Source organism: Lytechinus variegatus, chromosome 3 (genome assembly GCF_018143015.1).
Source record: "Lytechinus variegatus isolate NC3 chromosome 3, Lvar_3.0, whole genome shotgun sequence".
Classification (NCBI taxonomy): domain Eukaryota; kingdom Metazoa; phylum Echinodermata; class Echinoidea; order Temnopleuroida; family Toxopneustidae; genus Lytechinus; species Lytechinus variegatus.
In genome coordinates, this window is record NC_054742.1 from 6,668,678 (window position 1) to 6,695,212 (window position 26,535).

General features: G+C 33.1%; 1 protein-coding gene across 2 annotated transcripts in view; it reads right to left on the reverse strand.

Annotated features, from left to right (window-relative positions):
* LOC121410091 (calcium-activated chloride channel regulator 1-like) overlaps positions 1 to 26,535 on the reverse strand; it is a 63,094-nt gene that overhangs the window by 8,092 nt on the left and 28,467 nt on the right. Inside the window, exons 5-14 of one of the 2 annotated variants that reach the window (XM_041601959.1) lie at positions 19,621 to 19,845; positions 17,903 to 18,044; positions 15,721 to 15,884; positions 14,780 to 15,010; positions 14,208 to 14,336; positions 13,532 to 13,679; positions 12,379 to 12,540; positions 11,612 to 11,830; positions 5,138 to 5,409; positions 4,482 to 5,068 (exon numbers count right to left, since the gene is read on the reverse strand). In XM_041601959.1, the coding sequence (XP_041457893.1) occupies positions 4,793 to 5,068; positions 5,138 to 5,409; positions 11,612 to 11,830; positions 12,379 to 12,540; positions 13,532 to 13,679; positions 14,208 to 14,336; positions 14,780 to 15,010; positions 15,721 to 15,884; positions 17,903 to 18,044; positions 19,621 to 19,845 (1,968 nt within the window). In that variant the 3' untranslated portion in view covers positions 4,482 to 4,792. Of the gene's footprint in view, positions 1 to 4,481; positions 5,069 to 5,137; positions 5,410 to 11,611; positions 11,831 to 12,378; positions 12,541 to 13,531; positions 13,680 to 14,207; positions 14,337 to 14,779; positions 15,011 to 15,720; positions 15,885 to 17,902; positions 18,045 to 19,620; positions 19,846 to 26,535 lie in introns of those variants that run through there. The other variant, XM_041601958.1, reaches the window with a different exon arrangement.

The following is a 26,535-nucleotide window of genomic DNA, read 5'->3' on the forward strand; positions in this document are numbered from 1 at the left end:
AACAGAATAAATATCGATTTACCAGTGCTCCCAGCTCTTAAGAAAGATGCATAACATTCATTTGGATTAACTTAAGAATAAGATTATGAGGTTTGGATTGAGGATGATATGATTAGTTGGGCTCCAATCGCTCCTTAATAAATTCAAATATGTAACGGTATATTATTTCTGACAAAGAGGCAACATCATGCAGGCATGCGTATTGTAGTCGTGTATGTCAATTATGCTAATGTAATATATTCTGACCATTTCGATCTCTGGAGTAAAAAAGGACTACACATTTCTGGTGCTGTTCTGAGCTAATCATCGGGGCCGTTTTTGCATAATAGTAAAGAGAAATTTATAGATTTCGTACATACTTTTGGTCAATTATTATGTATCTTTCATTGAAGAAAAATGAAAATTTTCACAATTTCGGGGGGCAGCTGCCACCCCCGCTTCCTGCGGCATGGCCGTGTTTTACTTCAATGACATTTGTGATTATTCTTTCTGGCAACGTCCAGGTAGTTCACCAAGAAGGAAAAAACACTACAAAAGAACAATCAGCATCTATGCATATCACTATCGTGAGAACAGGTATTAAGTATAGATTCACGTTGTATGCTCTGGAAAAAAAAACTTGATAAACACTTGATAAAATAGTAGGCCTAAAGCCGTGTTAATGACAGCACAATCAGAAATCATCACAGCCATTTCTGATTGTGCAGTCCTTTTTGGCTCGAGAAATCGAGTAATGGTCAGAATATATCACATCAGCGTAATGTACATGACTAACGACTACAATGAGCATGCCTGCAAAATGTTGCCTCTTTGCATGCTTTGTTAGAAATAATATAACCGTCACTCATTCCATTTAATCAAGGAACAGTTGGAGCCCAACTTATCATATCATCCTCAATCCTAACCTCATTATCTTATTCGTAAGTTAAGTCATCTTTCTTTGGAGTTGGGAGCACGGCTGATCAATCGATGTGTTTATAAGCATAGTATTACACATATACCCCATTACATTACAATATTTTTTGTTGATTAACATATTCTGTACAAAGCAAATGGATGAAATGTTTCTTTACATATCAAAGACCGGTAAATTGGAAATGAAAAGAACTTGAATTGAATTCCTAAATCAAGAAACTCGGAAAGAGCTGGTTGCACTTATAACATCATGAAGATGATATGATTTTTATAGGATTTGTCAAGTCGTTTCAAGGTATTCCTGCAATAAAACATAATACCACACTAAACTATTCGACGTCTATCACTGTTTATCTATTTTGTTCCTAAATGAGCACATTTAGCCCCCTTTTTATCTAATGGATAATGTCTCCTTAGAGACTTTTCAAAATGAAGAACCTACTTCTAAGATTCAAACCGCTTTTATTGTATTTTGGATACCAATGAAAGTTTGTTGACCTTTTGAACTTTCCCTGACCTTGCCATGACCCTTAATATCTTCTGGATAACGGCCTCTGCATATGAACTTATTAAAATAAAAAATAAAAGAGTACACACATGCACACAAAAAAATGAAAATATTAGCTTTTTACCACCTTCAGTGTAATTTTGCCATATAATACAATGTAACGAAAGTTCATTGACCTCTTGACATTTCCGGTCATAACCTTTTAATGGGAGGTCAAGAGTATATGATTGTGTACACTTTTTTGTTCAGTATAACCAGACAAACAATTTGATGCATGACTCAATACAATCGGGGCAATTCCAAAAATTGACCCCTATTGACCCCCTTTTGACCCCTCACATGGTCAAGATGACCATTAGAAATTTGTCACCAAGTTGAAAGTTGTTCCTTGTGATGTCACCAATCACATAAAAGTGCAAAATCAGACTTAGCTAATTTTTCGAAGTAGATGACATATGCTGCCTGACTACACCGTTAAAAATAAATTTTGGCCCATGAGCTGTATGAACATGATGAATGTCTTTATTCAGGAAATTACAATTGACGGATGCTGATATACCGTGAGAGTAAAAAAAAAAACTTGAAACCTCAGAAACCCCCAGTTTAAGGAATAAATATGTCACAAACACATTATCATTATATATGGTCTGAAAGAATAGATTCTCCCAAATAATTTGATAGCATATTTATGTGGTATACGATAATTCTTTGATGACCAGGAGGTATTCTTTGCAGTGATGCAAATATCGATTTGCGCCAAATTACGGCATGACTACAATGAATGAATCCAGATGTCAATGACGTCACAATCTTACAAGGGTTGATTTAAAATCCATATTAAAACAACTTTTTCAGAAATCTATGTTATAAGTGTTAAATAAATACATTTAAGTATCAATTTTCAAGTTAATTTCATTGAAAAGGGATTAGCAAAAATGTTTACTATATAACTCTTAGGATTATGACATCATTGAAATCTGGATTCATTCATTGCAGTCTTGCCTTACTAAGGCGCATGTCGTAATTTACATTACTGCAAATAATACCTACTGATTATCCAAGCATGATGGCATACAACTATATGGTATCAAATTATTTGGGAGAAAATACTCTTTCCAACTATATATAATGATAAGGCGTTCATCACATTTTTTCCTTAAAATAGGGATTTGTGAGGTGTCAATTTTTTTTTTACTCACACGGTAGTGTTGTTTTGATAGATAATTATGAACCCCCAAAACAAACAAACAAAATAAATAACCTCTGTACGCCATTAACGAATTGTACATGACTATGAGACATTCTTTAATTTTGTTATACTAAGAGATACAAAAAACAACAACTTATCACATGATATGATAATTATAGCTTTCAGCAATCATTATAAGTTACGATTTGCAGTGACATATTTCAGAGTCTAGATGAAAACCCTTCAGGGTGTTATTAATTATCATGAGTTACGGACAGTGGCGTATCTAGAACAAACGGCAACCAGGGCAAGTGCTATATAAAATCGCGCCCATTTCAAAGTGTATTATTATACACATAGCAATGCGAGTGCGAAAATCGTTTAAAGGTTAAGACGGAATAATTCTGTTTGTTTGTTTTGTAATCGTAAACGTGAAGATTAAATATTCTAAACAATCAATGCGAGCGCGAAGCGCGAGCCAAAAATTATTAATATTTAGACCTGAAATTGGGACATTAATAGGGAGAAGTAATCCCATGGTGCGGATCTAACTCAGCAACTAATGCAGACAGGAGCGATGAGTTGACATTTTCGAAATACTTTTCCTTTACAGGGACAATTTTAAGGAGTATTTTTATGAATTCATGACTGAACGTCATAAACTCATCTCATCGGCGTAATGCGAACGCGAAGCACGATCCGCTTTTTAAAATGTAATATATCCTATCTCCTAAAAAGGGACATTTTAATGATTGTTTCTAAAAATGAATGAAGTGGGTTTGTATTTCCCTTATCAATCCATGATGAAATTCTTTGACAATTAAAACGTTTACAACTTTTTTGTTAGAATTAATGAAGAGTAACGTATCAAGACGCAAACCTGCAATTAGAGATGAAAAGTTATGATACATGAGTGCTTGAAAAAGAAATATTTTAAGGACCATTTGTTGAAATTTTTGAAAAGAATAAGTATATCACTTATCAAAAGTTGGCACGAATATTCATTCTTGAGTAAAATTTGCAAAATTCATTTTGGAAACTGCATTACCATGGTAATAGCATAGGACGGGGGTATTAATAACTTTCAGTGGTATTCCTTTTCTGTGCCTTTATTCCTGTAAGTTTGCCTTTTACAAAAAAAAGTTTGCCCTTTCTGTTCATTTTGTTTGTTTTCCTTTTCTTTATTTGCGCCCTCTTCTTTTTTTTGCTCCCTGAAAGTGACCCCCAGCAAAATCGCCTCCCTTGTCCCTCCCTAGATACGCCACACTTGTTACGGATTGGAAATAATTATAGAATGTAGAAAAATTGATAATACATCAGAAATACATTGACAATCACTTGCCAATGTTCATGATATTAGGTGATATAAGATTTGGATCAGAATTCGTATACAAGACTCGTTTAAAATTATTATCAGACGAAATGCTAATTTCATAGTATTCGAAATATCTGTTATTAGATTGTGTCCTATATAGCTCTTAACTAGAAACTAGAAATGTAATGACACTTTTTCTTTCTTTTTTTAATTCACAGTATTCTTGGTATATTATTACAAGGCTATAGTTCATTATATTACCATATTACTACAAAAAACTTTGTAACAGATAATTCGTAAAAGATTAAGCTCATTTTCTACAAACTGTATTGACAAACATGAATAATTGTATGCAGGGGCGGATCCAGGGTTTTCTAAAGGGGGGGCACATTTTCCGAGGAAAAATTTGACAAGCCCCCCCCCCCCAATAAAAAAGGTGTCTAAATGAATATTAAAGACAATTCGTCCACGAAAAAGAAAGAAAACAAAAAGTCTTCACTCTCATAAAGGGGGGACACACTTTGTTTTAGCGGCATTTTTACATTAAAATGTTTTATTGTGCCTCTCAAAAAGGAGGGGCACGGGCCGACTTTGCCCCCCCCCCCTCCAAGATCCGCCAGTGCTTGTATGAGTAACATGAGAAGTATATGCCTTCTTTCTATCATGTTTTGGTATTGTAGTTTATTAATTGACAGCGGTATGTGAATTAGGATTTGTCATAACGTTTTTATTCCTCGTCCGATTTTTATGATTTTTTGTGTTTATTTTGTCTGAATTTCTTCTATGTATTCAAATCGGACATTTTTTCTAACCTAGATGACCCCTTCATGATAAATGAAAACGATCAATATGATAGGGCTACAATCTATGCCATATAGGCGTTGTTACGGTACTCCGTGGTTGGTTTGATTGCGTTATCGTTGTATAGTATCCCATCGTCGTTCATTTTCTTTTTTGGTAAAGTGCTCATCTTGCATGCCAAAGCGACTACCAGACCAACAGCAACAGCGAGTATGATGGAAACTGCCGTCACCACGCCTACAACCCAGGGTTCCAGACCAGACTTTGGCTTTACTCGATTAACCGTCGTTGTTTTATATTCTGTCGACTGTTCTGTATCGGTAGTTACTTCATGTTGCGTCTTCGCTTCAGAGCTCGTTGTCATTTCATGACGCGTGATCGCTTCATGGGAATCTGTCGTCATCATAGCCGTCGTGGGTGCCACATATTCCAGAGAAGCTGACACCAAGTTGGATACGTCTCCTTCATTCCCTGCTTCGTCAACGGCAACGATACCAAAGAAGTAAACCACTTTATCCCCTCTTACCGGTAACTTTACGACCACCGATTCGACGGTACCCGACAACCCAACCACAGAAAGATTTCCTGCTAAGACTTGGTCATCCATTATCGGGTCGCTGGTTGTAAAGTTTTCTCGTAAGCTGTCAAATGCTGTTGCGTAGCGTAAGTCATAAGAAGAAGCTATAAAAAAAGGATGTTAAATGATCTTTTTTCAGTACTTTTAATTTTCCCAAAACTGAATAATAAAATATGTAAATTCTATTGGTCTACGACCACTCTGTCTACAGTTTGGTCTCATCCAATTTGAACTAATCCCTTTTTTTCAACCAGCTCGTCTAATAAAGTTCTGGTCTAATTCCACTTAGTCCAATTACTGTTGCGTCTAATTCCTTTTCGTCTAAACCATTAACCTATTATATTTAGATGAAATATATATGAAAGTAACAAGTAATCTGTGGATGAATATAAAATTAGACCAACTATCCGGGCCAATTATTCCTTATACTATATTAAAATAAGATTTCGTGGATATCAGACCAAGTGTGATGTAGCAATTATAACAAATTGGTTTAGCACATTATGGTGTATAATATAAGCCAAATATAAAAGCAATGCTACCATAATGATTAACCGTACTGAAGTTGATAATAATGATGATAATTATAATAGCAGTACAAATTATTTATTTTTCTTTATTATTCTTATCATTATTATTATTCTCACTACTACTATTATCATTATCATTATCATTATTATTATCATGATTATTACCATTATTATTATTATTATTACAATCGTCATTATGAAAATTATTAGTCATAATGATAATTGGTGATATGAACAATATTTTTTTTCTTTAAAAACATAATATGATTGAGGTATTTAAGATCATTAATTTCATATATGGAGCGTTGTGGCCCAGTGGATAAGTCTACTGACTTTGAAACAGAGGGTCATGGGTTCGAATCCCAACCATGGCGTAATTTCCTTCAACAAGAAATTTATCCACATTATGCTGCACTCAACCCAGGTGAGGTGAATGGGGACCCGGCAGGATTAATTCCCTGAATGTATGAGCGCTGAAAGGCAGCTCGCGTTGGAAGCTCGAGCTAATGATAATAATAATACCAACATGGTTATACCGGTATAGCGTATATCACTGCCAAATGCGTCCCTATGTGCTTGATTGGACATTATTTCCCTGGTTTTAGCCCCGCAGCCTTTTACAGCGCGGTGCCATTTACCTCACCTGGGTCGATTGCAGCACAATGTGGATAATAATAATAATGGTGGCGACTTATATAGCGCACAGGTCCACCTTTCGGTGCTCATGGCGCTTCAAGGAAAATAAACACAAAACACAACAATAGAAAACAAACAAGAATAGAATTTGAATTCTCCTGAATAAACACAATATTAAACTGTTAATGGGAGATTAAGTTTTCAACTGGGACTTGAATGTTACTGTTGATGAAATTTGGCGTAATTGGATAGGCAGTTGATTCCAAAGCTTTGGTCCTATAACAGAGAATGCATGGTCCCCCCAAAGAAAATTACACCATGGCTGGGATTCGAACCCACAACCCTCTATTTCAAAGTCCGAAGACTAATACACTGGGCCACAACGCTCCAGGCGGGGTAATAATAATAACAACGCGCCTCGGAATCGAATATTTCTAGATAGATGGCGCTATATAAATTCCTAATATTATTATCATTATTGTTATCATTATTATTATTATTATATATTGGGAACAAAACAAAATAAGTATTTGAAAACCCAAGTTTGATTGAACAATACATGTAAATTATATAGCTATAAGCAAGAAGCCTACCGAGCTGGATTCACATTGCGCTCTTTCCCTTTGAAACATACGTGATACTGCGAAAATCATTTGAAATTTGGTTTAGCAAACTTAAGTTTATCAACTATTTTTTTTTGTCTTTTTAATGAAAGGCTGCTGACATAGTATAATGAAGAATACTAGCACAAACTGGAAATCACGCAAATTTCTTGTTCCGATGTTCTATTCATATTTGGAATAATATCTTGCTTAAAAGATAACAAAATAATGGCAGCATGAAGAAAAGCGACTTATAGCGATTATCAAGAAAGAAGGATTGCATGTGGGCTGAGAAAAAATAACATTAAATGAGCAATTGGAAAATGATCTTTGCACTAATTAACTACTTATAAGGGATATCGATGAATTTCATGCACACATTATGATTCATAATTCGTTTAACTTGCATGATAAGAACAAATAGGAATACGAGTGTGGTCACGTCTACATCATCATTTGAACAAAATTGAATGAGCCCTAGCTTGCCTTGAATTACAAACTACTGAACAAATCAATGATCACAAATAAAATAGTATCGGCTCCTTAATGCCAGTGTGCATTAATTTTTCAAATGAAATAACTAAGTCCTGGTGATTCTCGGTTGATTCAGTCATGAAAATCAAAATATCATTCTTTTTCATTATGAAATAAATAGTAAATATGGTCACATTACGTACCTCATCAGTCCTTCTTTCTCTCGAGAAGTGAATATCGATTGACGATAGCTGTTCCACGGTCCTCAGATTATTGCTTATCGTGTTTATAGGACATTCATCACGAAATCCATCTTTCCATATCATTACCTCTGCCTCCCTCGATTTCCATATCAAGCAAATCTCGTTAGCCTTATTTCATATGAGGTATACATTCAACTATCCCATGTAAGATTCAACGTAAAGATAGGAGTGATCAACCCTGTCAGATAGGATTTATGTTATCGATACACACTTAAAATGTTGAGCAACATACTGTCCACTATGTTTCGTAATCAATGTTGGTAAATATTATTCTGGGCAATTATTATCCAGTTAAGCAGATTTAAAACCCAATTATTAGCTTTAAATGTCATTACCCAATTTGGGCAGATTTTAACCAATAGTTATGTTGACAGTACGTTGCCCAGGGTTGGTTAAAAGTTGGACATTTCTTGCGCAACAATTTTAAAAGCGTGGGAATGGTCAGTCCTGTTAGTGGGATTCAGGTTATCTATAGGAGTGGTAAACCCTGTCAAAAAGGATTCAGGAAATAAACCCCTCAAAACTCACAACTCCAAATTTTACACAATACATAAGTTATTCAAACGATCATTTAACATGTTTAATTCTCTTTAAAATGATACCATGCTTATTATGATCATGCCATCACGAAAAGAGCAGGATTCAAAAGTGTTGGATGAAGTCTGAATTGAAAAGCTGCAAAACGAGCAGAAAATAGCCATGAAGGGTCCCCTGGCCTGCTTCTTCATGTTTTATTGTTGTGGTTTATGTAGTGATGTTATGTGTGAGATGAAATGGTTTGAGTCGTGGTTTGAAAAACCCATACATGTTTGTTTGTATATACATGGTTTAAAGGGAAATCCAACCCAAATAAAAACTTGTTTTCATAAGGAAAAGAAAAATCAGACAAGTTGATAGGTGAAAGTTTGAACAATATTGGACAAACAAAAAGAAAGATATGAATTTTTAAAAGTTGTAAATATTGGTAATCACTATACCCATGGAGATTTCACATTGGCCACATATGGGATGTCATAGTGATGTAAAGCAAGGACTACTCTTCCATGTACTCCAATACATATTATGGCTAAAATGTCATTTTTCCCAAAATTTTTATTTCAAATTATATTTTTCTTTCATGAGGACATAAAACAATATACTACATGGGTTATATTTAGATTACTGCCCCAGGGGAATGGGTACTTAGGAGAAAACCACAAATCCCTGATAATAAATTACATGGCCTATGGGGAAGTTGTCCTTACCCCTTGTCATAATTTACTTACCCAGTTGCCATTTTGAAATCTCTCTACATTGTATTGATCTCAATTTTAAAGCAGCTATAACTTTCTTATTGCTTGTCAAATTTCTTTCAAACTTTCATCATTCTGTTCAATTTATTTTTCTCCTTCCCAACACAACATTTTATGGCCAAGGCTGGATTCCCCTTTAAGAAGACTAAAGTCAATTACTTGCGAAGAAATTGTTAAACTAAAGGTAAAGGGAAAATAAACACTTCTGAGAGAGAAAAAGATAGAATTTTGACATTTCGAATCTTCAAGGATAATAAAGTAAATCAGTACAAAAGTATTTCTAAGGTAGAGAGAGCATGTTTTAACGAACAGTGTAAAATATTTTAGAATAGATAATTCAAAGGGCAAAAATACTTACACTAAACTTGGGAGAGGGGTCGAGAGAGGTCAGTTTCACAATCATGTTTTGCATGTACACTAGTCGAAATCAACACTGTAAAAATGCTGTTTAAAATTTTAAGCACTTTGTTTAAGCCCGTCACTCTAACAACTACTGTTTAAACTATATATAAACAAATGTTTAGACTTTTAAACAACTGTTTAAACTGTTTTTAACAAGTTGTTTAAGAAGTTTAAACAATTACAAAACAGTTTAAACAACCTGTTATTAGAGTGACAGGCTTAAACAACGTGCTATTTTGTTTTTACTTTGTAAATTGGTTTTGGTCTAAATGCCTTCCAAAATGTCAAGCATGGACTCATAGCGTAACAAATGGAGCGCCTCTGGCAGTCTCGTCTGCATTATGCGATTCATAATAGCATCAGTGCTAACTTTGAAAACGACTATATATAAAATAATTATTCACAATAAACACAATTCATATAATAACATGCTACTATAGTTCATTGACCCTAAATGACATTTGACTTTGATCAAGTGACCTACGACTTGTGCGAGATGAGTAATGAAACTGGATTGCCCCTATGTTTACAATTTCATTAACTATATCCATAAAATTTCAAAGTTATGATGGCAATTCAAAAATTACCTTATTACTTTCATTTAAATGTTCTATAACTATATGATTAATTTTGTTGTAATAACTTGATTCTAAATCTCTATTTCATAACTGCATAAAGAAAATCAAATCTTAATTATATTTATGACCTTTTCGTTGTATAATTTTAAGTTTAAAGCAAGTTTGTTTTTCCCCCAATACACAATTATCAGAATCCCATGCTAGTTTTATCTACTGAAATCTAACTTATGCATAAATCAAGCAAACAACTGTTTCTCATTTATCAAAATGTGAATAATTTTTTCAAGTGTATATACAATCTTCAAAAGTAAATAATATTCAATGTAAACATTGCACAATTAGTCTTCGGACTACATATTGTATTCTGTTTCATATCTAATAAACCGAATTGAATTGAAAAAAAACATGGCCAAAGTTATTCGACCTTATAAATGAACTTCGTCCCTGGTCATGTGATTGAAACTCACACAATGATGTTCAGTGATACTTGATAACTCTTATGTCCAAGTTTTATTAACTAGATCCATAAACTTTCAAGTTTATGATGGTAATTCAACAAATACCCCCAATATGACCAAAGTTCATTGACCCTAAATGACCTTTGACCTTGGTCCTGTGACCTGAAACCGAGTCAGGATGGTCAGTAATATATGATTACCCTTATCGCCTTACATTCGTGTTTCATGAACTAGGTCCATATATTTTCTAAGTTATGATGTCATTTCAAAAACTCAACCTTAAGATTTGATGTTGACGACGACGCCGCCGCCGTCGGAAAAGCGGCGCATATAGTCTCGCTCTGCTATGCAGGCAAGGCAAATACTGGTGTTAATTGGGTGTAGGCCTACATAGAGGACAACACCGGTCAAATTCGTGGTGTTAAGTCTACACTCATGTGTTATTACAGCATCTTTGGTTGTTGATTTTTCATAGCTTGGTGTTGTATTAAAGTTCTTCAGAATAATTTCAACACGAGTGTGATAACAAGGGGCCCATATTGGTGTCAGTTTTAACACCCAGTGTATACTTCATTGCAGAGAATGGGATATTTCAATGGCTACTGCTTTAAACTTTTCAAAGAAAGATGGGACTACTAAAGTAACAAGGTACAATGAGAAAAGAAACACACGGCCAAACCAGCATTAATGAATAAGAAAATTTCCCTGTTTAGAGTAAAGAGCGTTGATGGAATTAGAGAAATTCTTGAAAGCATGGAAATGTTAGCATTGCAAGAAGGTACTAAGTGTTTTAAAAATATTTCTTTTAGATAAAACAAGAATATGACTTCGGATATTTTTCAATTATATTTTGTCGAAATTTGCCGTTTCGATCATAAAAAAATCATCAATTTAAAAATATCAGGAAATGTAAAATACAAACACTGTTCTCATAACACAGGTATTTTGAGGTAACTAATAATGATTATTTTTCCACTTTTGTGTACAAAGTCCATTGGGAAACTTAATGGGCTGAGGAACAATGTTAATTGTCTGGATTAAATGAAATAAGAATAAGACACATGAATTCACCTGTTCCTTGGTCGTAATCATCACCGACTGCTGTCCACTGTAAAGTCACACTAGATTCATCGTAACTCGTAGCAAGGACACCAAGATCGTTGATTCGTGACGGAGCAAGCTCGTCACCAATTGGAGCAACAAAATTTTCAACTTCAAATACACCACCTGATCCAGTCCGAACAAAAGGCTCAGCGGGCTCATATGCTGCTGGAGATGGAGTGTATCGATCTGTGCAACAAGAATAATATGACTTGCATTCGATTTGTTATTGATCAATAAAGACGACATTAATTATCAAAAAAGATAACGAGATCATTAATAAGGTTATTAAAACCTATATTTCATACTTTTTTTTAGTCCAGATCGTGATCGAAGGGCCATTCAATTTGGCGCCAGAATAATGCATGTATAACATCGGTAAGCTTGTCGATTATAGTGACAACGGCAGTAGTGAATTTTCTGTCAGAATATTGCAGCAGTGGCGAGACCTACGCACCTTTATCACAATATATTGTAGTTCATTTATAGTCGTTACTCGTGGCATGTTGCGTAAAACTTTTTGTTTGGGCAAAAAAAATTATCCAAGCAAACTGATAAAAAAAAATTCGAAGGGTACGTCTTTGGTTGGCTGAATCCAATTTGCTGGCACACTGCATTCAAACACACACACACACACACACACCCTCACACACCCACTCTCACTCTCTCACTCACACACACACAAATATATAATATATATATATATATATATATATATATGCATCCCTCGTTCTAACCTGGAGATAATGGAAGACCGCCCGAACTCCTTCTCGATCTTGAACTGATAGAAGCTGTCGAGTCTTCATTGCTCACTTGTACCTTAATGCTGTATCTTCCATTGTTGTCAAACTGTAAAAAGTAGGCAGAATAGATGCCATCATTCTTGGTAATATCAGCTCCTGAAATTATGAAAATAAAAGTTTCCCATCTGGTATTAAAAGTGTTAAAGTGCCTCCACTAGGCAGGGTGCCTCGACGTTTCTCGAACTGATATTTTCACAACACGAAAAAAAATTTTTTATTACGAATCTCCCGCTTTTTTTAAGACCAAATTCAGACGGTTTCGAAGATGCACATACTTTTGAAGAAGCATGTCATGCCAAATATATATATCAGAAACGTGCAAAAAAATAAAACATATTCCGTTTTCAACCAAATATCAATAGGGGGCCTAACAAGGAAAATCAAAATGACGAAAAAACAAAGAAATCTGATATCGTAAAGTTTCTCGCTCATTAAAAGGGTTCCTAGGCCTCTCTATGTTATAGTTTAGTGACTTTTTTTCTATCGTTGTTACTGAAGTCTTTGTATAACATTATGTTATATAGAGTCAGCTAGTCACAAGGCTTGTTCCTTTCTTGCTGTCCCTCTCATTCAATTCAATGTCTAGTCATATTAATTGTTGCTGTTCGTACTTTGTGAATTCGATTCTTTGTATATGTGATGTTTTTGTATGGATTTTTATGAGTAAATAAATTGAGATTGAATTGAACAACAATATTTGCAATTGCTTGATGTATTCTAAGAGAAATAAAAAGAATAAAAAATTCAAATAGCAAAACCGTAAAGTTTTAACAGAGATAAGGGATATATGAAGTTTTTATTTCTTCATATAAGTTATCACATAGTTCTTAAAAAATGAGCTTTCTTTTTTATTCCTTTCTTATGGTAACTGAGATTTTAACATGATATGAAACACTTCCCCTTTTTGAGATTCTACGAATTGGTTTTGCATAATGTATCGCTCTTACTCAGGGATTAATTAAGACGCTATATTTTGAATCCTCTATTTCAATCACATTTTCGTCCATCACTATCTGGATATTTTTCTGGGGAATGATTATCGCAAGAAAATTGATGCAATCAAAATAGCAATTCAATTGTAACTTACCCGCGCCATTATCAAAGAGTGGAAGATAAGTGGTAGCCAAGCCCGGGCTTTCAATAACAGCTTGAACACCGGCATTCACTACAGGTAGATATCCCTTACGAACCTCTGCAAATATCTCAAGACGAGGTGTCACAGTGTGATCTATCGTCTAATTGAAAGAGAAATTGATATAAATATACTTTATGATAAAGAATAATGACACTAATACTCCCCATTTTCTTCAATTCGGTACACTCAATGTTTTGTTTTTTATAAAATTAATAATTAATGATCCAAAGTAAATCATTGATTGATCATTGATTGAACGAAAGTATACAGTAATCCGAAACTTCAGGAGAAGTCAATACAGGTCTTATCAACTAACGGATAAAATGCGTTAGTATACTTTGATTATGAAGTTATCCACAGCTTCAGTGCAAGTGAAACTATATCCGCAACCTCAGTGGAAATCAATACAGGTCTTCTCAACTCACAAGTTAAATGGGTCTGAATGTGATTTAACCGTCTGATTAAGTCGTTATCTGTTATAAATGATAAATATCCAGTAAAGTAGTATACGTTTTGTGTTTTAAAACTGCAGATTCGTTTGAAAACAACATGTTAATATTCAAAAGAGATGGTCGTCATCTGAGTTGATATCACCCATATTCCTTTTAAAGAAATGTTAATATATTACCTGTGATCCAACAATGGCGTTAACTGTGATTGGTGCATCAGTTTGTGACGTAGGTTTTGATTCGATGGTAACCAGAACAGTCTGGACATCATCTGATTCGCTGTCCACAGAAAACCTCCAAAGTCCTGTCTTTTATTTCGATAAGCAAGATGTATTGATCGACTAATCGTTTTAATATTCCTATTCCTGCCATTAGAAACTCGTGCTGTATACACCTTCAAAAGGCAGTATTGATTAGATATTTGCATATTCTTTATGTTCTCTCTCTTCAATTCCTCTAAACGAAACAGAGATAAAAGTCTCCAAAAAAGACTTAACGAGTTAGAAAGAATTATATGACTTTATCAATTTCCCCGTTTTCACTTTAGTGTGTTTAATTACGTTTTTTATCACCTTAAAAAAAACAGTGATCACCATAATCCAAATAGCGCTTAATGAAATTGTCCCTGAATCGGATAATAGTGTTTTATGAAGACTGACTGAATGAGAAACATGATTCTGAATCCAACAAAAGGATAAAACTTTTTTAAAAAATCTTCATATTGTATCAAGATTCACGTTCACTGACTCACCTTAGCTGTTTCATTGATGACCACAGCGATGATTTGAGCTGTATCATCTCTGTTATACTGTACTGTATCATTACTATCAATGATAACACCAAAAGGGTCTATCACTACTACATCGATAGGATCATCAAGCCAGGAGAAAGTGAGAACAGTATTCACTCCCAGTGAAGAATCAATAAGAAAAGTATCTTCGATTGGGCCATCAGCTGGGATTGTCAGGGCTCCACTATATAACTAAAATATAATCAAACAAAAACCAATATTATTGTTTTCACCATCAGCAGCAGTATCGTCAGCATCATTCTTATAATTTTAGACGAAATGTCTCCATTCAGTGTTATGTACGCTTTATGTTCTGCAGGGGGTTAATGAGTTTTGAAACATATCAAATTATGTTATGGTATCCAAAAGATGTCTATCCATTTCTAAGCATGCACAAGAAGGATACAGACAATCCAAATAAACTGGGTTCAAACCGATTTATGAGGTATAAAAGATGAAATAAGATGACATTTTGGTGTGCAATATTAATATCATGTATTACTCACACGATACGAGATGACTTGTTCTCTCTTATCCTCTACCTTTCCTTCTCCGTTTCTTCTGTTATCTTTCCTTTCTTTTTCTTTCTCTTTGTATTATTTATTATACCTGTATACACAAAGTTTTGTTTGCCCTGCCAGTGGAATTAAGTTACATGCTTTTGTTTCTTGCCAGGATTTAATTATTATCTTTTGATTTAAAAGTTAATGTCACTTCCGCCTATATATTAAGCCTATTTTAATGTATTGTAAATTGATGTTTTGTTTCATAGAAAACGGCAAATAAAAATAAAAAAAATTAAAAAGAAAAGTGATTTGATGAAGAGAATGATGGGGGGGGGGTTAACGTGTGATTTTCTGGGGAAGGTCAAGTGTTCTACATGAGAACACGACTGGGCTCACCTGAATGGGTAATGTCTCTGAACTAAGACCTGGTCTAGTCGACACAGTGGCAGTAAATGCATCGTTGAGAGCTGTAGATGTGGCCGTGTCAGGGTAAAAGAAAGCAAGTCCATTCGTTCGGACAGACAATTCCAGCAAGTTCGGATCAGCGGCTTCACTAAAAGCTGTAAAATTTACCAGAAAATCAGAATGGAATAATCTGAACAAAGCTTCATACCTAACTGTTAATATGAATTTAGTGTTCGACGTATCCCCTTCCTAACCCATGATATCAATGTAACAATTACTTGAATGCTTTTTCATAAGTCGAATTTGATATAAGTCATAGTAAGTCATTATGATAATTCATCAAAGCAAATTTCTACATTGATTAACATTGTGTTTTCTGTGAAATTTTCTATGGTGGAGATCGAACCCAAGACTTTTTATTATACTTATAATTATTATTAATAATAATGATAATAGTATTATTATTATTAATATTATTGTTATTATAATTATTATTATTAATATTACTATTATATTGTTATCATTATTATTATCATCAATATTATTATTATAATATTATAATTATTATCACTATTATCATTATTATTATTATTATTATTGTTCAATTCAATTTATTTCACATTTGCGTAAAAAGACAATACATACAGTTAAAGTGATAAAAGGCATATAATACATGAGATCATACAAAATACAGAGAATACAAATGTGTGGAATTTAACAAAGGCCATAGGCCTATCAAAGGCAAATCCCAAACGGTTGTAAGCATTATTATTGTAAGCAGAAAAAAAGTTTTTTAGATAAAAACAAAACATGAAAAAACAGAACTAACCAAACACAAAAGCAAACGACAAAACGGCTTAAAGAACAATTCATGAGTTTACAAGATTTTTTTTTATACTTTCGTTTAAAAGAGTTGAGTGTTGGAAATAATTTAAGATCAATGGGTAAACTATTCAACCTATCTACATGATAAAAAAAGAACAATCTATTCAGCAAAGCTGTTTTCAACGATGTCCTATTGAACACATACATATATCATTACCAGTTATGATAATAGAGATCTCAAAATAAGGTAAAGTATAGTATGGATTTAAAAACTAAGGTAGATTCAAACAGGGTTAAGTGAGACCAGTATCAGATTAAAAAAGATAAAGAGCAGTTAAAAAAGGCACACATACTCTATAACACGCATCTTCACTCAACAGGAAACACACACCCTCCTTTCTTTCATCACCATCATCTCTCCCCCCCCCCCCCCCCCCCCCCCCCCCCCCTCATTCTATTCTCATCCTCATTCTATCTTAATCTCGGTCAGACGTAAGACACTCCCATGCGTGATCAATGAGTTCTCAAAACAAGCCCCCCCCCAAAAAAAAAAAAAAAAAAAAAAAAACCTCAACGGCTTAAAGGTCAAGTCCAACTCAGAAAAATGTTGATTTGAATCAATAGAGAAAAATCAGACAAGCACAATGCTGAAAATTTCATCAAAATCAGATGTAAAATAAGAAAGTTATGACATTTCAAAGTTTCGCTTATTTTCAACGAAATAGTTATATGAACGAGCCAGTTACATCCAAATGAGAGAGTCGATGATGTCACTCACTCACTTTTTCTTTTGTTTTTTTATTGTTTTAATTATACAATATTTCAATTTTTACGAATTTGACAATTAGGACCTCCTTGCCTGAAGCACATAATGTTAAAATAATGGAATTCCACGTGTTTAGGGAGGAATGAAACTTCATTTTACATGACAATGAAGAGAAAATCAAAATATTTCATATTTCATATAATAAAATACAAAAGAAATAGTGAGTAAGTGATGTCATCAACTCTCTCATTTGGATGTAACTGGCTCGTTCATATAACTATTTTTTTGAAAATATGCGAAACTTTAAAATGCCATAACTTTCTTATTTTACATCCGATTTTGATGAAATTTTCAGTGTTGTGCTTGTTGAATTTTTATCTTTTTATTCAATTTTTGGGGGTGGACTTGTCCTTTAAAGAAAGATATTCATAAAGAAAAAAAATGAGAGGCGAAAAATCTGAGTGGTCTGGCTACTATTCGAAACTTGAAGAAATATCAAATAATTGAAAATAGTGTTGAGTCAGTCACTTAAAACCACTTAGCCACAGACGCCAGCATCACCACCACAATTAATGATATTACCGATGGTATCGATGATGACCCCAGCTTCATCGACCTCGTCAAAGACATCTTCGATGTATGGTTGTCTGTTTTGTTGTCCGTCACTTACTAAGAGTATGTAACCACCGGCTGGATCATCAGTTCCTGATACTCCCTTCAAAATCTTAACAAAATAAATACAGTGAATGAAATATTTTACATATACAGATCCCTTGAATATAACGTTACAAATATTCGACGTCATTCCGATCGAAAAAAAAACAATACATTTACTATTCACATCAGACCCGACAGAGATATGTTTTGAATATTGATGTCGTTAAATTTTCTTGGGTTAATTTCACCTTTTCATTCATTTGATTTCATTCAAATATAATAGAGACTTAATGATTGGACTAATTAGATTATTTGATTATCCTATCAATGCCATGCGTCTTTTCTGATATCAAGTAAAAAGAAATAACTATTCAGCTTTTTTATGATTTGACGAGGAAAGCATTACATTTCGAATGATTTGTTTAAGTACGTAATCGTATAATAACAGGTACATGTGGGCTACGTCACATAAGTTTTGCAAGGAATTGCAAACATAAATAAGTACACTGTAAAAAATGGAGTGATATCTTACAGTGCTTGTATAGTGACTGCACTACAAGTGCTGATTTTCTAGTTTAAATTTAACATAATTTAATTTAAATGTAACGATGATCTTGCTTGGCCATTTCCATTACATGTATAACAATAAATTTATGCCAACCTTAATGAACGGACCCAAGTTAAGGTGTCATCAGGGTTTCTTGTTGTCTTTATAAAGATTTGATTATTAATGATGTTGATACAGATTACGAAATTGTAAATTGCAAACAGAATTACGTTCTTTGTCAGATATTTTGCAATTACATTGTTTAAGCTCACAATGTTTAGGAAAATATTGCATGTCAAGACTCAAACATGATAAATCTTTGTCTGTTGGAAGATTTACTAATAAAAAAAATAGGGTAACACAAGGACAAGTCCGCCCCAACAAAAAGTTGATTTTAATAAAAAGAGAAAAAATCTAACAAGCATAACACTGAAGTTTTCATCAGAAATTGATGTAAAATAAGAAAGTTATGAAATATTTAAGTTTCGCTTTATTTCACAAAATAGTCATAAGCACATTCCGGTCGGTAAATGAGGGAATTAGTTAATGACATCACTCACTCACTATTTCTTTTGTATTTCATTATATGAAATATTCTAATTTTCTCTTCCTTGTCCTGTGAAACAAAGTTTTAATTCTCGCTGGACATGTGCAATTACCATTGTTTAACATTCCATGGTTCAGTTAATTTGTTCCTTATTGTCAAATCTGTATTAACAAATGAAACATTGTATCATTCAAATTCAAAAAATCAAAAGAAATAGTGAGGGACATCATCCATTCTTTATGCATACACCATAAAAATGAAGTGCTTATTTTCCTAATTTAAAGTGACTGCACTAAAAGTGCTGATTTTCTAGTTCAAATTTGAACTAGAAAATCAGTACTCGTAGTGCACAAGCACTGCAAGTGCCAAATTAGCTCTTCATTTTTTACAGTGTATAACTATTTTGTGAAAATTAAGCGAACTTTAAAATGTCATAACTTCCCTATTTTACATTCAATTTTGATGAAATTTTCAGCATTATGATTGTCTGATTTTTTTCTAATGATTCAAATCAATATTTCTCTGATGTGGAATTGACCTTTAACTTACTTCAATCCCTTCCAAGATTCCACATCCGATACAAGTCGGACCATTAGCAATATCAGGCAATCCCAAGACAAGACTCTCGCGGCTGGTATCTGTGATTTCGGTCAAGTGCGCAATGGTTCGGGAATAGTCGGAGAAATGTGCTATCCCTACAAAGCTACCGTCATCGATGGTATAGCGTAGATACTGTGTTGCTGCTTGGTTGAGTTTGGTCAATCTGTCGTTGTTCTAAAACAAATGAAACGTGAAAATGCAAGAATGCAACTTATTTTAACATACTCAAGATACTTAATTATTGTGAGATCGAGATTGTCTATTTTAAAAAACAATACAGTGAAATAGGATGTGTGGGATGGGTGAACGTTGGTTTAACCATGGAGATATAGCCCCGGGGAGATATAGGGCCACTCAAATATAATCAGTACACATGCGTGACCAAGGGTGTGTTCAATGTCGATTTTCAAATCTAAATAGCAACATTAATCATGATTGAAAACTCAATTCCAAAACACCGAATACAAATATGATCAGCGGTGCACCGTTAAGTTTCGAAAATACATAGTCGTTTATATGTGGATCGTCTTTAAATTTCCCGCTGGCGTGAGCGCAGCTTTAGTGCTCAATTTGACCCGTCACACGAAAGGTCAGTTTACATGTTCAGTTCAGTTCGTATTTATTTCATCTCTAAAAACAATGAGTACATATTTGCATCAAATATACACATCAAGTATACAGATTAATAATAGAACGAATAAATCATACAAAAATAACTTAGGATAGATACAATGATATAATTTGGCCTATATGGTCATAGAAGAAATGAAATAGGAAGACTTAAAATAAAGCCAGCAATGGCCTTGTGAGATAAAGTCTCCTTAACTATCAAATGCTTATGTGGAGGCTATACTTTGCATATTATACTAAAAACAAATATATATACATAAAAAACAAAGGTGACATAAAGGTTGAAGGATACATGTATATATATACAAAAAATGATAAGTAACACGTGTTTGAGAAAATCCATAGTGTGGATATAAAATTGTAGCAAAGCTGCTAAATTATACATATTTTGAAGTAAAATATTGTTTTAATCTTCTTTTAAAGAGGGATAGAGATTTGCATGACCGAACAAAATTAGGTACAGAGTTCCAGATTAAGGGGAATTAAAACGTATAGCTTTTTGTACAAAGGTTTTTCCTACTTTCCATAAATGAAATAAACTACTCATACGTGTGTTGTGATAGTGTACAGTATTATTAATACAAAACATTTTACTAATCTTGTTTGGCAACTTTTTTGTGAAGTAGAAAAACCCTAATATTGCTACTTGATATTGATAAAGATGAAAAATATTCAAAGTATTCATTTTATGAAATAAATGTGCAGAGGGTGAAAGATAATGACTGCTGGTACATATACGAATTGCTCTTTTTTGTAATTTATAGAGTTTATCTAACTTGGTCTTACTACAGTTACCCCAAACAGCAATACAATAAATAATATGTGATAATATCAAAGAATTATAAATATAGAATAAGGCAGATTTAGGAAGGTAACTTCTTAACTTGTACATAATTCCAGTACATTTTGATACTTTCTTATTTATGTAGTTTACATGTGAATCCCAATTCATATTTTCATCGACCTGAACCCCTAAAAAGCAAACAACTTGAGATTTAGATAGCTGATTGGAATCAATACTTAGAGCGAGATCATTACATATATTACTAGCATTAAATTTGTTATGAAAACAGATGAATGAGGATTTATTTATGTTTACCACCAGTTTGTTTGCTTTAAACCATCGGGATACATGTTTTAATTCAGAATTTATGTTTTCATTTATATTTTCAAAATCAGGTTGAGTGTAAAAAAGTGTTGTATCATCTGCATACATAATGAACTTGAGTTTACTGGATGACATTACAATATCATTAGAATAAATAAGAAAAAGTAATGGACCAAGTATTGAACCTTGTGGAACTCCATGTTTAACTAAGCTATAAGTAGATGATGTATTCTGAAAATGTGTAAATTGGTAACGATTGTATAAGTAATCTTTAAACCATAATTATGGAAGCCCACGTACACCATAATATTGTAATTTGGATAATAAAATATTGTGATTTACTATATCGAATGCCTTAGAAAGGTCAATGAATATTCCTACTCCAAACTTATTAGTGTTTAATGCTGATACTACTTTATCCTGAAGATCTATTAAAGCATGACATGTGGAATGGTTACTTCTAAATCCGTACTGGCTTTCAGTTAGTATGTTATTAAGCATTAGGAATGAGTATAAACGATTATATATACATTTTTCTAGAATTTTTGAGAAGCTTGGTAAAATTGAAATCGGTCTATAGTTTTTGCAAAAATGGGGGTCTTCTTTCTTATAAACAGGGACGATCTTCGCAATTTTCAATTTATCTGGAACATTACCTGATGATATAGACATATTAAATATATAGCACAGAGGTTTTACAATGGAATATATGACTCTTTTTACAATGTTTATATTAATACTGTCGAATCCACATGAATAACCCTTTTTTAGTGATTTGGTTATTTCTACAATCTCCGATTCAGTAATAGGTTTTAAAAATAGTGAGTTATTAAATGAGTTATTTAAGTATACATTATAATCATTAGTTTCAGCAATATTCTCAGACGATCTTAAAATATTGGTACAACAATTTACAAAATAACAATTAAATTCATTGGCGATATGCTGTGGATTATTAATTTTGTTATTATTACATGTAATATATTTTGGTAGACTATGTTTGCGCTTACAGAGTAGTTTGTTTATTATAGACCATGTACCCTTGATATTGTTTTTATTTTTTGACAATTTATCACAGAAATACTTTTTTTTAGCATGCCGCAATATATTATTAGTCATATTTCTATGTTTTTTGTACTTTGTTTCATTAAAAGTTGATCGATTGTTAAGGAATTTTTTATATAATGCATTTTTCTGTTTGATATGTTTTAATAATGCAGGAGTAATCCATGGTTTACGTATAAAAGTATTTTTATTCTTTTTCAAATTCATGGGAAGATGTTTATTATACAAACTACAAAAGTTACTTAAGAATATGTCATATGCACCATTAACTTCATTGCAATTATATAACGATGACCAATCAGTATTATATAGTTCTCTTTGTAAGTTTTTCACACCATCATCAGTAATTTTACGTTTAAAGGTATTAGCCCTCTGTTGATTCTTTGATAGCAAATCAGTTTCATTTAATATAAAAAATACAGGTAAATGGTCGGATATGTCTATAGAGAAAATACCACTTTCCAAATTTATTGCAAAGGCATTTAAGAAAATATTATCAATGAGAGATGCTGTATTTAAAGTGATGCGGTTGGGTTGATTAATGACAGGATGTAGACCGAAAGAAGAATTTATATTTAAAAAGGACATTGTGTTTTCGTCATTTTCTTTCAGCATATCAATATTAAAATCACCTGTCATAATTATTTCTCTTTTATCATTACCAAGTTTGTTAAGAGCCTGAGAATAAAAATCAATGAATGATGCGACATCAGTACTGGGCTTTCTATAAAAAACTCCTATTGTCAGATTGTCCTTTTCATGTCTAAATAAATCAATAAATAAATATTCACATATTGTTTCTGCATCTGCAGACAGAGAAATATCACTTCTTACAAAAAAATTTATATCGTTTTTAATGAAAAAACAAACACCGCCACCTCTGCCTGTTACTCTATCGAAGTTTACAAACTCATAACCATGTAAGTGAAATGGAATTACAGGTGTGCCGGATATCCATGTTTCTGATAAAGCTATCACTGAAAAACTATTATTTAAATTAGATAAGAAATCTGAGATATTATCAAAGTTCTTATGAAGACTACGTGCATTAAGATGTATCAGGCTGAAATCATTATTATTTTGAAAATGTGCATTGAACTCTGACGGTGTATAATAATTAGAAGTATATGCATTTGATAAACAGTTTATATTAAGTTCTGGGTCAAGATCAATTAGAGGATTACTCATAAAAGTATAAAAGTGTGTTTACCTTGAAGTTATAAAACACTCCGAAAACTGTACAATACTTAAATTTATATTTAAGTTTAAATCATTATCATTTTGAAAATCTGCATTGAACTCTGACGGTGTATAATAATTAGAAGTATATGCATTTGATAAACAGTTTATATCAAGTTCTAGGTCAAGATCAATTAGAGGATTACTCATAAAAGTATAAAAGTGTGTTTACCTTGAAGTTATAAAACACTCCGAAAACTGTACAATACTTAAGAAAAATGTAAAAAAGAGAGATACAGCTTTGCATAATGTACGAATTAAGCTGATGTAAGGATACATCAGAATAACTACTGTATATATAAGCAAAGATAAATGACATTTTGTTTAAATGTCCTTTCTTCACAACAAAGTCACACAAGTGTAAAGGTTGACACATTAGAAAAAAGTACAACTACAAAAATATGAAATGAACTGGCTAAATAACAATAAGGAAAAATGTTTAAATCAACTAACAGTCAGATAAGGACTATAGCATTAAAAATAAAAAGTAAAAATTGATCAATTCCAAGTGAGGAATATATATGTATAAAATGTTATGCAAAATGAATAGAGTAAAATTTCACTTTGACAAAAAGAGAAGACAGTAAATGGCAATTAATTCCTAGTAAGCAAAAAACATAAAGGAAGAAAAAAAAATGTCATACAAAATGAATTTAATAAAAGTTCGCTTCAATGACAAACAAAAAGAGATTTCCTTCCAGAAGATTTGGGTAATTCATATTCATTACACTTTCAGTTATTGTTTTCAAAGTTTTCTGAGATCATCTTGATTTCTTATGACTAGTTTCTTGCGTTCACTTCCTTTCAGTAGAACGATTATTCTACCATCATTGCTCCAGGCAGTTTCAACATTGGGATGACTTTTCGTGGAAGTTAGTAGCTTTTGGTTTGTTATTGTTAGATCTTCAACTATCGCTCTTTTCTGTCCTTTCAATTTTCTTCTGTTTGCTATCACTTCTTGACGTTTTCTATATGACTTGAATTTCACTATAATTCCACGCGGTGATTTCAGTGCTGCTCCTGCTTCTGAAGTTTGCTCTGGTGGACCGACTCGGTGGCTTCTTTCTATGTCTTCAAGCTTGAGGTCGACCTTGAGGGTATCCTTGACAATCTTCATCACTATATTGTCTGTACTTTCACCTTTTCTCTCAGGACATCCAAAAAATCGAAGACAGTTCCGACGTGAATATTGTTCTTGTGCGTTGATGCTCTGGCTGATCCCTTTCATCTTGTCTGTCTGCTCATTTACTCTTTTCTTTAGGTCCCCTATTTCCCTTTCTTTTGCAGCTTTACTGATCTGTAAGTCCATTATCTCTGATTCCTGCTTTTCAATAGTTTCTTCCAGGACTCTAATCTTCTTGGCAATTGAGTCATGAACCAATGATATAAAACCTTTGTTCTGTAGTAGGTCCTTAATGACTTCTTCAATGAGTGTTGAGTTTTTTCTTTGAACGTGATCTGGTGGTCACAGGAGAGGTTGACATGCTGGACAATCCGGAGGCTTATCTTGAGTAGATTTGAAAGTCTTGCTATTGAAAACAGCACAATGGAGTTAAGGCTCAGGTCATTAAATACTGCACTACTGGAGTTCACTGAACCGTGATGTCTGTTCCTGTCTGTTCAAAGTAAAGCTGACATAGAAAGTAGTATATGGGACCTCAGAGAAAATGATGACAAGAACACCAATCCTTGAAATATAAATATCACTCTAAATCTATGTCATATGATACCATCTTGATTGTCAAATGTCTCCTGGAGGGATGTACTCCAACACAAATTACAACATTGTAGAAAAAAACAATTCAGTTCAGAGATAAATGAGTGAAAAATATCAGAGAAAAATCCAGGTGTGTGCACTCCAACCTAGTTCTAGTTCTAGAACTAGGTTGAATGTATGTACACTGTAAGAAATAAAGTGCTGATTTAGCACTTACAGTGCTTGTATAGTGACTGCACTACGAGTGCTGATTTTCTAGTTCAAACTTAAACTAGAAAATCAGCACTCGTAGTGCAGTCACTATACAAGGGATACAAGCACTGTAAGCAGATTAGCTCTTTATTTTTTACAGTGTATAGGCTGGACCATGGAGTATAGGCTTCAACTGCGAGAGCGCAAAGTTTGATGAATATGACCTCGAATTTGAATAAAATAATGGTAGAATGGTTTGGAATGTTTCCTCACGTAGATGCAAAGCATTTGGTGCGTTTTTTATGTTTTAAAAAGCACTTTCGCTCTAATAAAAGTGCTGATAGTTCAAAAACGAGCACATGAACCCGCATTTTTAATGGTTGTACCTCTTAGGTCTACTTTCCTCTACAACTTTGCAAAGTCTGATGAAAATGACATGGGTTTTGAATAAATAAAGTGCAGCAATAATTGTACTTCTTAAGTAATTTGTTATTGAAATTTCACATTTTTGAGATTGGGTTTTTGTTATCTTTCACACCATTTTAAAGAACTGACAGTGCTGTTAGAAAAAAAAAACAAATAGCACTATAAATCTATTCTCCATCTTAAGGATACAGTTATTAACCATACTGCGAAATTTAATGACATTTTCATGGATTTTGATTGATTAATAAACTCATTTGCCCGTATTCTGAAGTCAGTTTTAACTTAGAGCATGGTCTAACTCTGCGCTAAAATTATGGGAAGTCAAAAGTATAATTTTTTCTTTATTAAGTTGTATGTTTCTTATGTTTACTGTGCTCCTTCCTGATTTATCGATGATGAAGACAATTATCTATTTATACTTCCGAGACAATTATGAATGATTTGATAGCCAAATGAGCTGAAATATGATATATCTATACTGTTAGTG